Consider the following 12,994-nt stretch of genomic DNA (forward strand, 5'->3'; position numbering starts at 1 on the left):
ACTAACGACAAGAAGACAAAGGAGCCCAGATTCCTCCCACTAAACTTGTAGATGGTGATGAGTTCCAGCAGAGCAAGGCAGCATTACCAAAATGAGTGCCTCCTGAGCAGAACAAGAGTGGTAATGACATCATTAAATGGGATCCCTGGGGATTTAGAGTCTAATAGGAACATTTCTGCAAGCACAGGAACGTTCAGACCCCTGGCTCAGTGCTCACTGTCCCTGTGCCTCTGTGACATCCGAACACCAAAACAACTGCAGCAAAGACACCATTAAAATATGAGCTCAAGGACAACATGGTGAAACTGGAACACAGATTCTCTAACAAAAGCCCAGAATTGTAAAGATACAGAAATACAGCACGTGAAACTTATCTGTTAGAACATCCAAAGCTTACTCCTAACTCAGTGAACCCAATTTCCTATCAAAGTTTGGGGGTAGAGGGGCTGACCACAGACCTTTCTCATCTACATTCCTTCTAAGGAACACCAACAGAAAAGATGGGAAAAAGTGTTTGGGAGAATTCAATGCAGAATATTTTGTGACTGAACTTCTGAACTCTTCTAATGTATTTCTAGCTGCTGTCTGGAACTAAACAGATTCCAAACAAATTCAAATATATTCAACAGCCTATAGAAACCAGCAGAGGAGCTTGCAAAATATAAAAGAAGTCCAGACCTCTACAGTCCCTAAGCTATTTAAATTGTGATTTCAGGCATCTCTTTTCAAACAACATGTTTCAGTTAGTTCTTCCCCATTTGCCCCTTTCTTGCAGTAGTCATTCCAAAGTCAATGCAAAGTGCCTAAACTGGACACCTGGAATGGTTCAAGCAGAAGTTACTTTACCCAACTCGTTCCTGTTGTCCCTTGAGATTTATGCACTACTTTCTATATAGACACATTTTTGTCAGAAGTGTATTTTACCATTTCTTGTGCAACATCATCAGGAGTTTCCTTCTCCAGATCAAAAGTAAACTCAATGGCTCCATTATCTTTGGGTTTTCCTTTCAGTTTCTTAGGATCTTCTACCCAGAGTCTTAAGGCAATAGAGGATTTCCTACCATGGTCTTCTTCTGCAAGTTCCACTCTTACCCCAGTATCTTCAGCAAAAAAGGCATGGCTTAGTAAATCTTTAATTTCATATCTGCAAAGGATATAAAGAAGATTCAAATACTGCAAGTCAACAATCTCAGAAAGGTTTGTAACAAGAAACTGCTGTTAAAGGTGGAAACATTTACAGTATGTTTGGTGTTTACCCATAATGAATTAGTGTTCTTTTTGAAAAGACATGGGATTTCCCATGTTATTGAAAAGGAAATTGAAAAAGTGACATTTCCCATTTCCCAAAGCTTTAGCAATATTCATGCACCACAAGCACAAACCTTTCTTCTTTGTTTTTGCAGATGCACTCCCCAATTATCTCCTTAATTTCAGGATCAGTAACTTTCTCAAAGCTTGCTGGCTTTATACCCTAAAAGCACAGAGAAAAACAATTTAATGTGAAAAAGAATTACATTATACCTCTAAATTAAGCATATTTTCTCTGCATTTTAACGGTAATTCAACCTGGGAAGTAACTAATACTTCTAAGTTGTTAGTCTTAATGCAAAACTGAGTTGAGGATTTAGGGCTACTATATTTCTAAATACCATTGCACTTCAAAATTAGTACATTACCTTGCACGAGCTAAGCCATACACAGGGCAGGTATCCCTTTTTCTTTACCAACCTTTGCAAATTTTACCTTTATATCCTCTGGACTCTGAAGTGAATATTCAAGAAATAGCTAATTTTAAATTTCAAAAATAACCATTTTCTGAAATTATTCCTTTCATGTTTTTGCCTTAACCCTCAAAGCACTAAATGAATAAAGACAAATAATCACAGTTTTCTTCAGATAGCTAGTACTGAAAATGAGTCAAAAACCAAGCAGGGAAGCAGGAGAATATGCTCAACAGCTCTGCATCGCTCCTGAATTTCCCAGGATATTGTTAGAAACCCCTTGGGAATATGTGGTAGAGCAGGTGTAACCTATAAATCTAGTTCAATTTCTGTCAAATGCTAGCATTTTTGCTGGGAACAGATTTGGAACAGCAACCTATGAGCACAGCCTTTCAAGGAGAACACCCAGCTACCCACTGCAGAAGAAAACCCAGAGAAGCAGACTCAGTGTCCCCACATCGGGAGCTCAGTTCCACGCAGGCACAGCAGGGAGAGTCTGCTTTTCTTTAAGGTTAGGTGGGATTGTGTTAAGAAGATGGAGAGGATTTAAAAGGGACACAGACACATGCACACTCCTAGGACAGTCACAGGTCAGCTCTCCCTACTTTCTAGTGTTTCAGGACCAAGATCTTAACTCAGCATGATCCCCCTCAGGGTACATAAATAACATATAATATTAAAACAACAGGTATCTTACCACCATAAGGAGAGACTGCAGGAGAAGAGGTATGCTAGCCTCAGGCTAAAGAGCTGTTCTTATATGATGTCATCACCCTGTACAAACCATCCAAATATACCAAAAAAATACTGATGGGGAACACCTGCACAGCTACAGATGTGGGGCTGAGTGTTTGCAAAGCCCAGGGTGATCATTTCCTTTGATTCCAGGCTGTGGACAAGGAGGAAGGGATGTTCCAACAGGAACAGCCGCCACTTCCAGCGAGGCCACCTCAGTAACCTCTTGTCAAAGGACGCTCATCCTCACCAGCCCCCAGCGCCTCGCACCTCCTTCCACCCAGAGCAGCAGGAGGTTTCCTGTGAATGCCTTCCATGTATGTATTCAGCTACACATGACAAGTGGCAGCACAAGAAGGTCTTCTGTTTATTTGTGATGTCCAGCTTAAATCACAGAATTAATTGATTCCCTTTCAAAAACACATTATTACCTCTGCCTACTAAACCAAGATGTACATAGATGAAAATGTGACAAAATTAATTTGAGAAGAGATGATGCAGTCAGACCCTATCACTTAAGGACCCAAGTACTTCCAATGAAGTCAATAAGCAGAACAAAAAGGAAACACAATTTCCTTTATCTAAAAAACCAGAATGTGATTAAGCACATTACTGAATGGGAATTGGACATTTAGCTCCATTCAAATCCTTTTAAAGTTTCACCCTGGAATAACAGTAAATAATGGCTCATGCAGTCACAGATAAGGAGCCCTGCAGAATGGACTTTTGGTTCACCCAGTGGATTAAAAAAAGAAAACAAGTATTTTCAGGGAGCGTCTGCAAGTAATACACTGAATTAAGTCTTCAGTAAATTTTATGGATGAATTTCAGTGACGGCTGGAGCCTCTTCGAGAATTTCTGAATATTCCAGCATCAGATTATACTTTATCCTTTTATGCACATCCTGTTGCTATACAAGCCTCAGATTCTACTTCAAACATTATTAATTAGTAATTTTAGGTCAACAACCCCCTATTTGTCTTAAAATTCTAGAGTGAAATATGTAAACCATAAATTTTGAAAAAATAGTAATAAAAATACAGAATAGTCACACGAATACTCAGCTCCCCAGTTGTGCTTCAGCAGAAAGCTGCAGAGAGCCAAAGAAACCCATTTTTGTGAGAACAAACCAAAATAATCTGTACACGTGGCTGGCTGGCTGTGACCCACTAAAAAGAATTATTTGCTTAAGCAACCCTAAATCTTACTGATGAGATGAGGGTTCAAGTTTTGTGTATTAGAAAAATGTGTCAAAAGGCACTGGAGTGCCCAGGCTGGCTCCAGTGTGCCAAGGAGAGCTCTTAGGAGAGCTCTGATACCTGAACCAGAAATGAAAGAAAACAAAGCACCACTAAAACGTATTTTCAGCAGGACTCCTCTGTACCCCAATTCACCTTTAAGCTACAGGAGCCTAGTGTGCTCTCCAGTGAGGAGGAGTTGCATGAAAACTTTATCAATTCAAAACAGAAAGGACAAATCTGTACATTTCAGTACACTGTTGTTTGCTGTGAGAAAACTGATTTCCGTATCAGTGTGATACTCACTACGAAGAAAGGGTAATAAGACCTAATAAAGGCTTTAGCCTGAAGAGAGGCAGGTTTAGATTATACATAAGGAAGAAATTCCTCCCTGTGAGGGTGGGCAGGCCCTGGCACAGGGTGCCCAGAGCAGCTGGGGCTGCCCCTGGATCCCTGGCAGTGCCCAAGGCCAGGCTGGACACTGGGGCTTGGAGCAGCCTGGGACAGTGGGAAGTGTCCCTGACCACGACATGGGGGTGGAATGGGATGGGCTTTAAGGCCCCTTCCAACCCAAACCATTCTATGATTCTATGAAACACCACCAGCTGCTATAGATTAATGTTTACTGAAAAATATCCCACAAACATGTGTCAGTACCCATTTAATGGGGGGAAAATGCACACACACACAAAATCCAAAAAACCGAAAAAACAGTAGAGACAACTTAGACCATACCATGCAGAGCTTCCAACTACCTAGAGGAATATATTGCTCACATCTCTATGCACTCAAGGAATCCTGCCAACTGCTTTTTACAATTTTTGTAAGCACTCCATAGGTATCTTTACACAAAATGAACTTATGAAAGACACAAATAGCACGAGGCATATCAGAGTTTCATCCAATTTAATTTTTTTTTTGAGAATTCAGAAATAATCTTCAGGTACATGGTTCAACCTTAACTCTGAGATGACTGGGATGGAGCAGGGAGGGACATGTTGGGCATCTAGAAATCAGGTTTGCCTGAAAACAGTCCATTTAGCAGAACCTCGATGACTGATTCCCAATATTGACTTTACAAATTAAAAAAGTAACTCTTCCACCAACACTTTATTTTCACCATCTTTTGATGGAACACCGACTCCTCTCCAAAGATCCATTGTGTTAGTCTGCTGAACAGCTAAGCTACAAATAGAGACTAAAACAAACAAGGACAAAACACGGAGAGTGAAGTACTGAACAGAGCTGCTTTGCCGAAGTGTTCTCTCCCTGTCCCTATGCTATAGGGCCCTTTTGTTTCTTACTCTTCATTAAACTCTCCAAGGCCATCTCACTGGGATGCTGCAAACCCTCCCTGCAGCACTGTGCCCCTGACAATGAAGGGGGCTTCTATTTGCCATCTCATTCACTTCAACAAAAGCCATCTGTCTTCCCTGAGCATTCCCAAGGAAACATGGCATCAAAATTCAAAGTGTATTAGCTAAGAAATTACCCATGATGGCTCGAAAGCTGTACAGCCTGCTATAAATTAAAATAAACTCAACACCACCACATGTGAAAGGCAGGGCTCGCTGGGTGGCATAAGGGGCATAAGGATAACACAAGGTCCTTAAATGTTAAAATATAAATACACATATATAATCCACAAGCAAAATGAGAGATCAAATAATTTCCCATTTGAGAATTCCTGTCCCCAACAGGATGATTTATTCTGACTCCCTCACCAGCACTTATTCCCATCCCCTTCCTTCTGAAGCAACTAGATTTGTGATCCATTGCCCTCCAGTACAAGGCAGCTGAGTCTACAGCCAGACACATACAGACATGAAAGTTGTAGCCTTCATGCTGAGGGAAAAAACGTGCTGCTTGTTTTGCAGGGTCTAAAAACAGCCACTTGCCAGTTTCCATCAGCAGAGCACACTTTGGAAGAGCAGCACGTGATGCTTTGAAGGGACACAGCAAATGCCACACAAGTCAACGGCACGTCTGACCCACGTCAGTCAGTTTTCTAGAGGCTTTCCTGGCCCCTAGAAGGTGCCCTTCCACCCCAGGACAGCCTGCTCTGGGCTACCACCCCACCTCCCACTTGAAGGTAAATCTGTAGGCTCATGTCATTCCTAAAAAAGGAAAAAACCTTCTACCAAAAAAGCTGGAGCCATGTTTCCAGCTGAAACCACCCTGGCACACATACTCTGAAGTCACTGAAATAAAGGTAAAGCTCTCAGTTTTACCAGGATTTTGTTCCATGACATCACTGTGTGCAATTATAAACTCATCTCTGTTTCACTCCAGAATGGTGCTCCATCTTAATGCGAAGCTAAGAGGATTACCTGCAGATCTAAGATGATCTCCAAAAGCCACAAGAAGTCCACGCAATGACATTCACAGCATTGTTTGCCTGCTGTCATTGTGCCACAGCTACAGCATTTATTTAGTGTGTGCAATATGGCATACAGCCTGCAAATGCTGAGAAAACCTTCAATAGTGGATGAAAACAAACAATATGAAAGCTTTAAATGAAAACCAGAACACTGTAACAAGGTGGGTTGTTCTGAAGCACAGGTTTCTACCACTAAATCCAAGGAGATGGCCAGGAACTCCCTGGAGATGCAGCTGCTCTGCTGTGCATTCTGCAGCGCATCCCTAAGAAAACACTGGGCTGGAGCCGCCTGGGAAGGTCACGGATTTCAATGTTTCATCACTATTGTCTACATCAAAATCACTTGGCAGAATGATTAAACACAAAAAAAATCTGAGTAAGAAAAACCATCAAGTTATGCATGAAAAATGAGATTATGGCATCAGAACGAAGGGCACTGCAAATATGCTGACCAGGAAATCACTTCAAAGTGAACTGTGGTAAATGTGGCTTGGCCCCACTGCTTGGGAAAGATGTATTTTCTATTTACAGTACATATCCATTTTTTTATTGTTTACACTCCATCATTCAGGCTGAAAGGGCAGAGAGAGGTGACAAGTTGGAACAAGCACATCTTGTCTGGCAGAAAAATGAGCCCCTCTGCACATTTCCAAACATGACCACCACCTTATCCTGGACAACTGCAAACACAGGCACATGTGGAAAAACAGGAATTCAAAAATTAAAGCAGCAATTAATCCATGAGAATATGGTCAGGCAGAATAAAAGGTTACTGAAATGGATAAAGTTTAATAATCTTACACTACAGACATGCAGAATGTGACATATGCTGAAATAATAATGTCTCAGAAAGGTAGTGTTTATATTTTCTACACTGATAAGGACCATCAGTGTGCGTGACTTGGACAGCCAGGACTTGACGTGTATCTTATGCCCTAGTAGCAGGCACGGGCTTGGTAGAGTGTTAGGACACAGAGTAGAAACTACTGAAAAAGGTATTTTAGTGGCAAAACCCAAATCATGCCCTGCCTGTGCTGGGCAGCGGAGGGAATGCCAGCTCAGTGAGACCCAACAGAAGGTAGGTAGTCTAAAGATTTTGTTGGTTGTTGCTCCTTGATGCAAACTCTAGCCAGCAATTCCAACCCTGCAGATGCTATCAACACCTCCGGTGGTTGCCACTGCAATGCTGAGCCCAAGGCATGAAAAGAAAGGTATTTTATTTTATCCTTTTTAAATAAAGGCATCAGGCAGCTAGACACAGCAAACATATTTTTACAATGTGCTGACCCTCAATTTAAAACACTAGAAACAGTATTTATATTTCTGGTGCAAAAAAGCCCCAGCTTCATAAAGAAGTACATAAATGTCTCACTGAGGAGCTGCAGCATTCAGGGGCTCTGCAACCTCCACCCAAGAAGGTCAGAGCCACCTTCTGCTCTAGCGAGAGCCCCAAACCTAATCTAATACTGGAAGAAAACAGTAATTCAGCCTCTTGGGTTTAGTCTACAATCCATTTCTGACTGTATTTCAGTCTCTAAGCCCCAAGGCTCGCACAAGCTGCTGCATCACCAGCCCTAACTCTTCATCCAAGTGATTTTAGAGTTACTTTGTCTGTGTGCAGTCACTGCCCAGCTTAGGGCAGAGCCCACTGCATCGTGCTGGCTCAGGACCCCACACCCCGAACTTCCACACCTCCTCCTCAGCTGCTGCGTCCCTCAGACCCCGCAGGCGACTCACGCAGGTCGGAGCAGGGTCCCTTCTGTCGGCAGCTCTCCTGCAGAAGCAGCTCCTCTAGGGAAGCTGTTGAGCCCACCAGAAGGTTCCTCCTGGGACAGAGGATCTCCCCAGGACATGAGGCTCCTCCTGCACCCTCACCCCAGAGGTCCACCCCCTGCTCCTCCTTCCTGCCTGACAGTAGTACAGCTCATGGCATTTGACTGGGCTTTCTCCATTCCACAGGGAGCTGGTTAACCCTTTCCTTGGAAAAACCGCAATGCCAATTTTGCCACCTAAGGAATCCTGGTGCCTTTGCTCCCACTGCTACTACCCCAAATTCAGACAAAAACTGCACACCCTCCGTGCTGGTACCTGATGTTTTTGTCTCCAGCTTTCCCCGCCAGAAAGTTCTGCTTCAAAAATAAATACCCCTTGCAACGACCTTTCAACAGCTTCTCTGCCAGTGCTTGTTCTATGTGATAAACATCATCTCCCACTCTCCGAAGCTGCCAGTATAAAGCCAGTTTTACAAATACAAATTATAATAATTTACCATCTAATCCTGAGCCATGTAAAGGTTACTGCCATAGAAAACAAGTTGGCTCAGGCTGCCATCAGTGTTTAAAAAAATAGCTACTTAAGTCTGCAAATTGAAATATAACATCTAATTGGAATCCCCTGATTAATCATTATTCTTTGCCATCTTGGATATTGCTTTGATAAATGAAGCTTAGGAGCCTTTCAAAGTCTTAACTACCAATATTCCAGATGGCTAAGAGGTGTACACAGAGCTTCTCTGGGTACATGGAGCAATGAAGAGCTCGATGTTCTCCGTGGCTCCAGGTGCACACACACATTCCCAGTAACACCAGCCAACCATGCCGGCCACTCCCACAGTGATATTGGGTACCCCACTGGTCTCACACACACGAGATGAGGCCACAGAGCCTAAAATCAGAAGAGCCTCTTGTAGCCACTCTGAAGTTGTAGAGTCCAAGGAAGTATCCCCTAAGCTGCCCACACTGGTAGCATTCAGGCCATATCTGAAGGACTACATACCAAAACAGAGCCAACATCCCTTGTGCCAAAGGTAATAAACACTGTGATAAAGAACCACAGAGTAACAACATGGAATAACCACGTGGCTCTAGGATCACAGAATCACAGAATAGTTTGGGTTGGAAGGCACCTTAAAGATCATCTGATTGCAACCTCCCTGTAATGGACAGGGACACCTTCCACTAGACCAGGTTGCTCCAAGCCCTGTCCAACCTAGCCTTGAATAACAAGGATAAAGGCAAGGAACTCCCCTGAGCCATCAAACCCATTCCATGTCTCTGAGAAGCTGCAGCATGGTTTTCAGCAAGCCCATGGTACAGAGCATGGTCAGCAGCCAGCAGATCCATGGCTGCACACACTCACCTCCCTGCAATGCCAAGGAAGCTGCTCCAGACACAGGATGAAGATAACTGCACTGCTGAGCAGTTTCTGAGGCCTTTGTGGGCTTTAAAATTATTTCTGAGTGGCTCTGGGTTGAAAGCAATGCTCTAAGAAGAGTTAAACTATCAAGCAGCAGCCCACTGGGCTGTATTTGTGGCTGATGGAGATAAAATCAGTGACAAAGATTACTGAAAATATTTCATGTAGCTGCATCCAGTCAAATACACCCCAAGTGCAGAATTTTAAATTTATGCATAAGCCTGAAACAGGTTTGTGTAACCCAGAGCTCAGACACCTCAACTTCTACAACGCAGTATACACTCAGCAGTACTGACACCTCATCAAAATATGCTTTTAAACCTCCAAATGACAAGATCCAATACCAATTAAGGACGTGTACTCACACAGGTTACTTTCCGGTAGATTTGAGCAGCATTCTGGCATTCTGAGTAAGGGTATTCTGAGGTAGCCATTTCCAGCATGCACATTCCAAACGCGTAGACATCCACAGACTCATCGTAGTGTTCCTCATACATTTCTGGGGCCATGAATTCTGGTGTACCTACAGGGATGCACAAAGATAATGTTGATTTTTTATAGGAATCTAAACCACAAGCTTTTTCACCTGTAGGAAGTGTGCCCAGTACAACTGTGTATAGGTGCATGCGAGATTATTTCACAAGAGCTCAAGCATCCCCCAGGGAGGAAATCCAAGGCCAACGCACGCACTTCCATGCTCATGGCTTGCTGGTAATAATCCAAAGGGGGGAAGCAGGGTGCGGGGGAGGGGGAAGAAAAAGAATGAAAAATTTCAAAAATGAACAAGAAAATGAGCTATAGCTCATTTCCAGCCAGTGGAAGTGGTGGAATGGTTTCTGGCCGGCTGGAGAGAAGGATGTGTACAGGTCTGGGGAGGTGAAAAGGGGAGAAGAACCAAGAACCGTCACTCTTGCTTTTATCAGTGCAAATTTGAATTCTTTTGTTTCCTCCAGAGATACAGAGTAACCATCAGCAGACAGCACTTTGAAAGCCAGTAGTATCACAAATCACCTACAGAGTCATGCACAAAACATCAAACCTAATTCTGTCACTGGTTTAGTGGGACAAATCAATGAGGCTACTTACAGAATAAGGTCCTACTCAATAGGGATTAGGGCGTCAGGAATCTGATGGAACTGGGTAAATATGAAATGAAGCTCTGGGAGCTGCAGCCTGAGGAAAAGCAGCAACTTCCAACACCTACAACATTTGCACAGCAAACTACTCTGAAAAGGGGGGGCTTATCAAGCAAAACAGAAAACTATTAACACTTGGGTAATTCATTCCAGGAACTGTATCTCATACTGTAATTCATGCTTAGGAGTAATGACTAGTTTATTTCCTTTTTACATGTAGAAAGGATGAAGGAAGAGAGATCGATGCCGTGGTGTGTCAAGGGACAGGAGCAGCAAGCTGCTGGGATGCCAAAAACAGAGTGGCAAGTCTTGGACCATGAGAAAGACCCAGATAAACTCTGCCTGTCCAGCCTCAGCACCCAAACTGCCCCCAGCCCTGGCAGATCCCATCAGTGCTTTGTTATGACATCTCTGATCAGCAGCAAAAGCACAACTGTAATTAAAGTAACATACAATCAGAAAAAATAGTTCTGGCATAGAGAATTCCAGAATGGTTTGGATTGGAAGATACCTTAAAGATCATCTCATCCACCCCCTGCCACGGGCAGGGACACCTTCCACTATCCCAGGGTGCTCCCAGCCCCATCCAACCTGGCCTTGGACACTTCCAGGGATGGGGAAGCCACAGCTTCTCTGGGCACCCTGTGCCAGGGCCTCACCAACCTCACAGTAACATGTTTCTTCCTAATATCTAATCAAAATCTCCCCTTTTCCAGTTAAAAGCCATCACCCAACTCCCTAAAGAAACTGAGGAAGATCCATCCCTGGAAGAGTCCCAGACCAGGCTGGGCAGAGCTTGGAGCAAAGTGGTCTAGTGGAAGGTGTCCCAGCCATGGCAGACAAGACAATCTCTAAGATCCCTTCTAATCCAAACCATTCTAGGGTTCTAGAATTCTCTGACTTGTCCTAAACTTTCTTAATGGCAACAAAAAGGACAACCCTCGAAATTAGAGTCTGCTTTTGCACACACTTCTGAAGTAGACTCAGCCTGACTTGTGAACCAAGCATTTCTGTAAAATTAATTTTGCAAAATTTAGGATTGATCTCTTCCCTTGTCTATGTTCCTTCCACCTCGAAGACACTCATTTGTCCAGCCTTAGCAGATCAGCCAGACCCGTGTCATGGAGGCTCAGCATAGTCCCTCTCCCCCAGCTGTCACCAAGGCAGAGGCTGCTGCTCAGAAAGGGTTAACAGCTGCCACAGGGAATGATTTTGGAGCTGCTGCCTTGCTTTAGAAGGAACACAATTCAGCAGCAGCAGTGAATCTCATGAATTACAGAGCATTTAAAACAAATCTGAAAAAGTGATAGCAATAGTCTAAGAAACAAATGGAAAATTTAGCACCATTCCAAAACAAGACAAAAATGACATTTTCCCCCATTCGCTGAGGTGGAAAGGAATACCTACAAGCATCGTTCAACATAACAGACCACCTACACGTGAAGCTGTTCAGCATCCACTCAGCTGCTCTTGGCAGGAGGGTTTGCCCTGGCTGGGCTCCTGCAGAGACACTGCAAGGTCAGGCCAGCGCCGGCTCGGACGCAGCGAGGCCGGGCCTGGAGCTCAGCCATGCTGACCTCATCCCTTTGAGCCAACGTAAAATTGCAGCTACTAATATGCCTTTAAAGCCACTACCTCTGCAGAGGGTGCAGAATTACTCATCAGCAGTGTTTCCAAGCCTTCTTAATTCTCTCCTTGGAGCAGTACTACTCATGAAAACTGTAAGCTCAGTTTTATTGCCAAAATGAATGCAGCCACTTTGCCAGCATCCTACAGCCCTTCCAGTATCAAATTCCTTTCTGACATGAGTGTATTTTGATGGTGTTCTGTTCACAACTGATTCTACAAAAACCTGTATTAGTATTACTAATATTCTTACCAATATTGGTATTACTGATATTACTCCTTGTATTGGTACTACTGATACTATTCCCAGTATTGGTACTTCTGGAATTATTCCCAATATTGGTATTACTTACATTATTCCCAGTATTGTTATTATTGACACTATTCCATTATGTCCCATGAACAACTGTTATCCTGCAAAAAAAATTATCTCAAGAAATACTGACCCTCAACAGAGAAAAAGACCACCAATTACCAGAAGTTAAAAACTAGAGAAACTTAAATATAAACAAACATGAGGTCACTAAAATCATTGAGGTTAAGCAGACCCACGGCAGCCAAGCATGTACCTGAAATTTCTGTCGTTTTGACTTCACTGATCCTGGGCTCCCTATGCATTAAGGATGATACTTTTGTGCAAGTACGTGCAAAGAATTAAACAAGAATTATCCGAAAATTTGAGATTTTAAAGTAATTATTTAAGCAAGTATTGCCTGAAAGACCAGGTACTATTTTCATATCTAGTCAGGGACCAGTGGTTGCCACTATCAGTTTGCCAACTTTTATTGCCTAGAATCTAATTTCCGTTAATACTGTAAGCTGAAATATGCCTGCATGCATGGTAACTCCCCCTCCCCTTCCAGACACATTCCTCAGGAATTCGCAGCAGCTTCCCAGAACCATCATCTATGGGTCTGAACAAAGGAGATTGGCTACAGAAGCTTGGGTGAAAAAGATAATTGT

At 43.1% G+C, this 12,994-nt stretch overlaps 1 protein-coding gene across 12 annotated transcripts in view; it reads right to left on the reverse strand.

Annotated features, from left to right (window-relative positions):
- Positions 1–12,994, reverse strand: part of WNK2 (WNK lysine deficient protein kinase 2) — a 102,962-nt gene that overhangs the window by 49,371 nt on the left and 40,597 nt on the right. For all 12 annotated transcript variants that reach the window (XM_048316235.1, XM_048316237.1, XM_048316229.1 and 9 more), the window contains exons 4-6: positions 9,635–9,792; positions 1,383–1,471; positions 925–1,144 (exon numbers count right to left, since the gene is read on the reverse strand). In XM_048316235.1, coding sequence (XP_048172192.1) covers positions 925–1,144; positions 1,383–1,471; positions 9,635–9,792 — 467 coding nt within the window. The remainder of the gene's footprint in view (positions 1–924; positions 1,145–1,382; positions 1,472–9,634; positions 9,793–12,994) is intronic.

The sequence above is a fragment of the Corvus hawaiiensis genome, chromosome 11, assembly GCF_020740725.1.
Source record: "Corvus hawaiiensis isolate bCorHaw1 chromosome 11, bCorHaw1.pri.cur, whole genome shotgun sequence".
NCBI classification, from domain to species: Eukaryota; Metazoa; Chordata; class Aves; order Passeriformes; family Corvidae; genus Corvus; species Corvus hawaiiensis.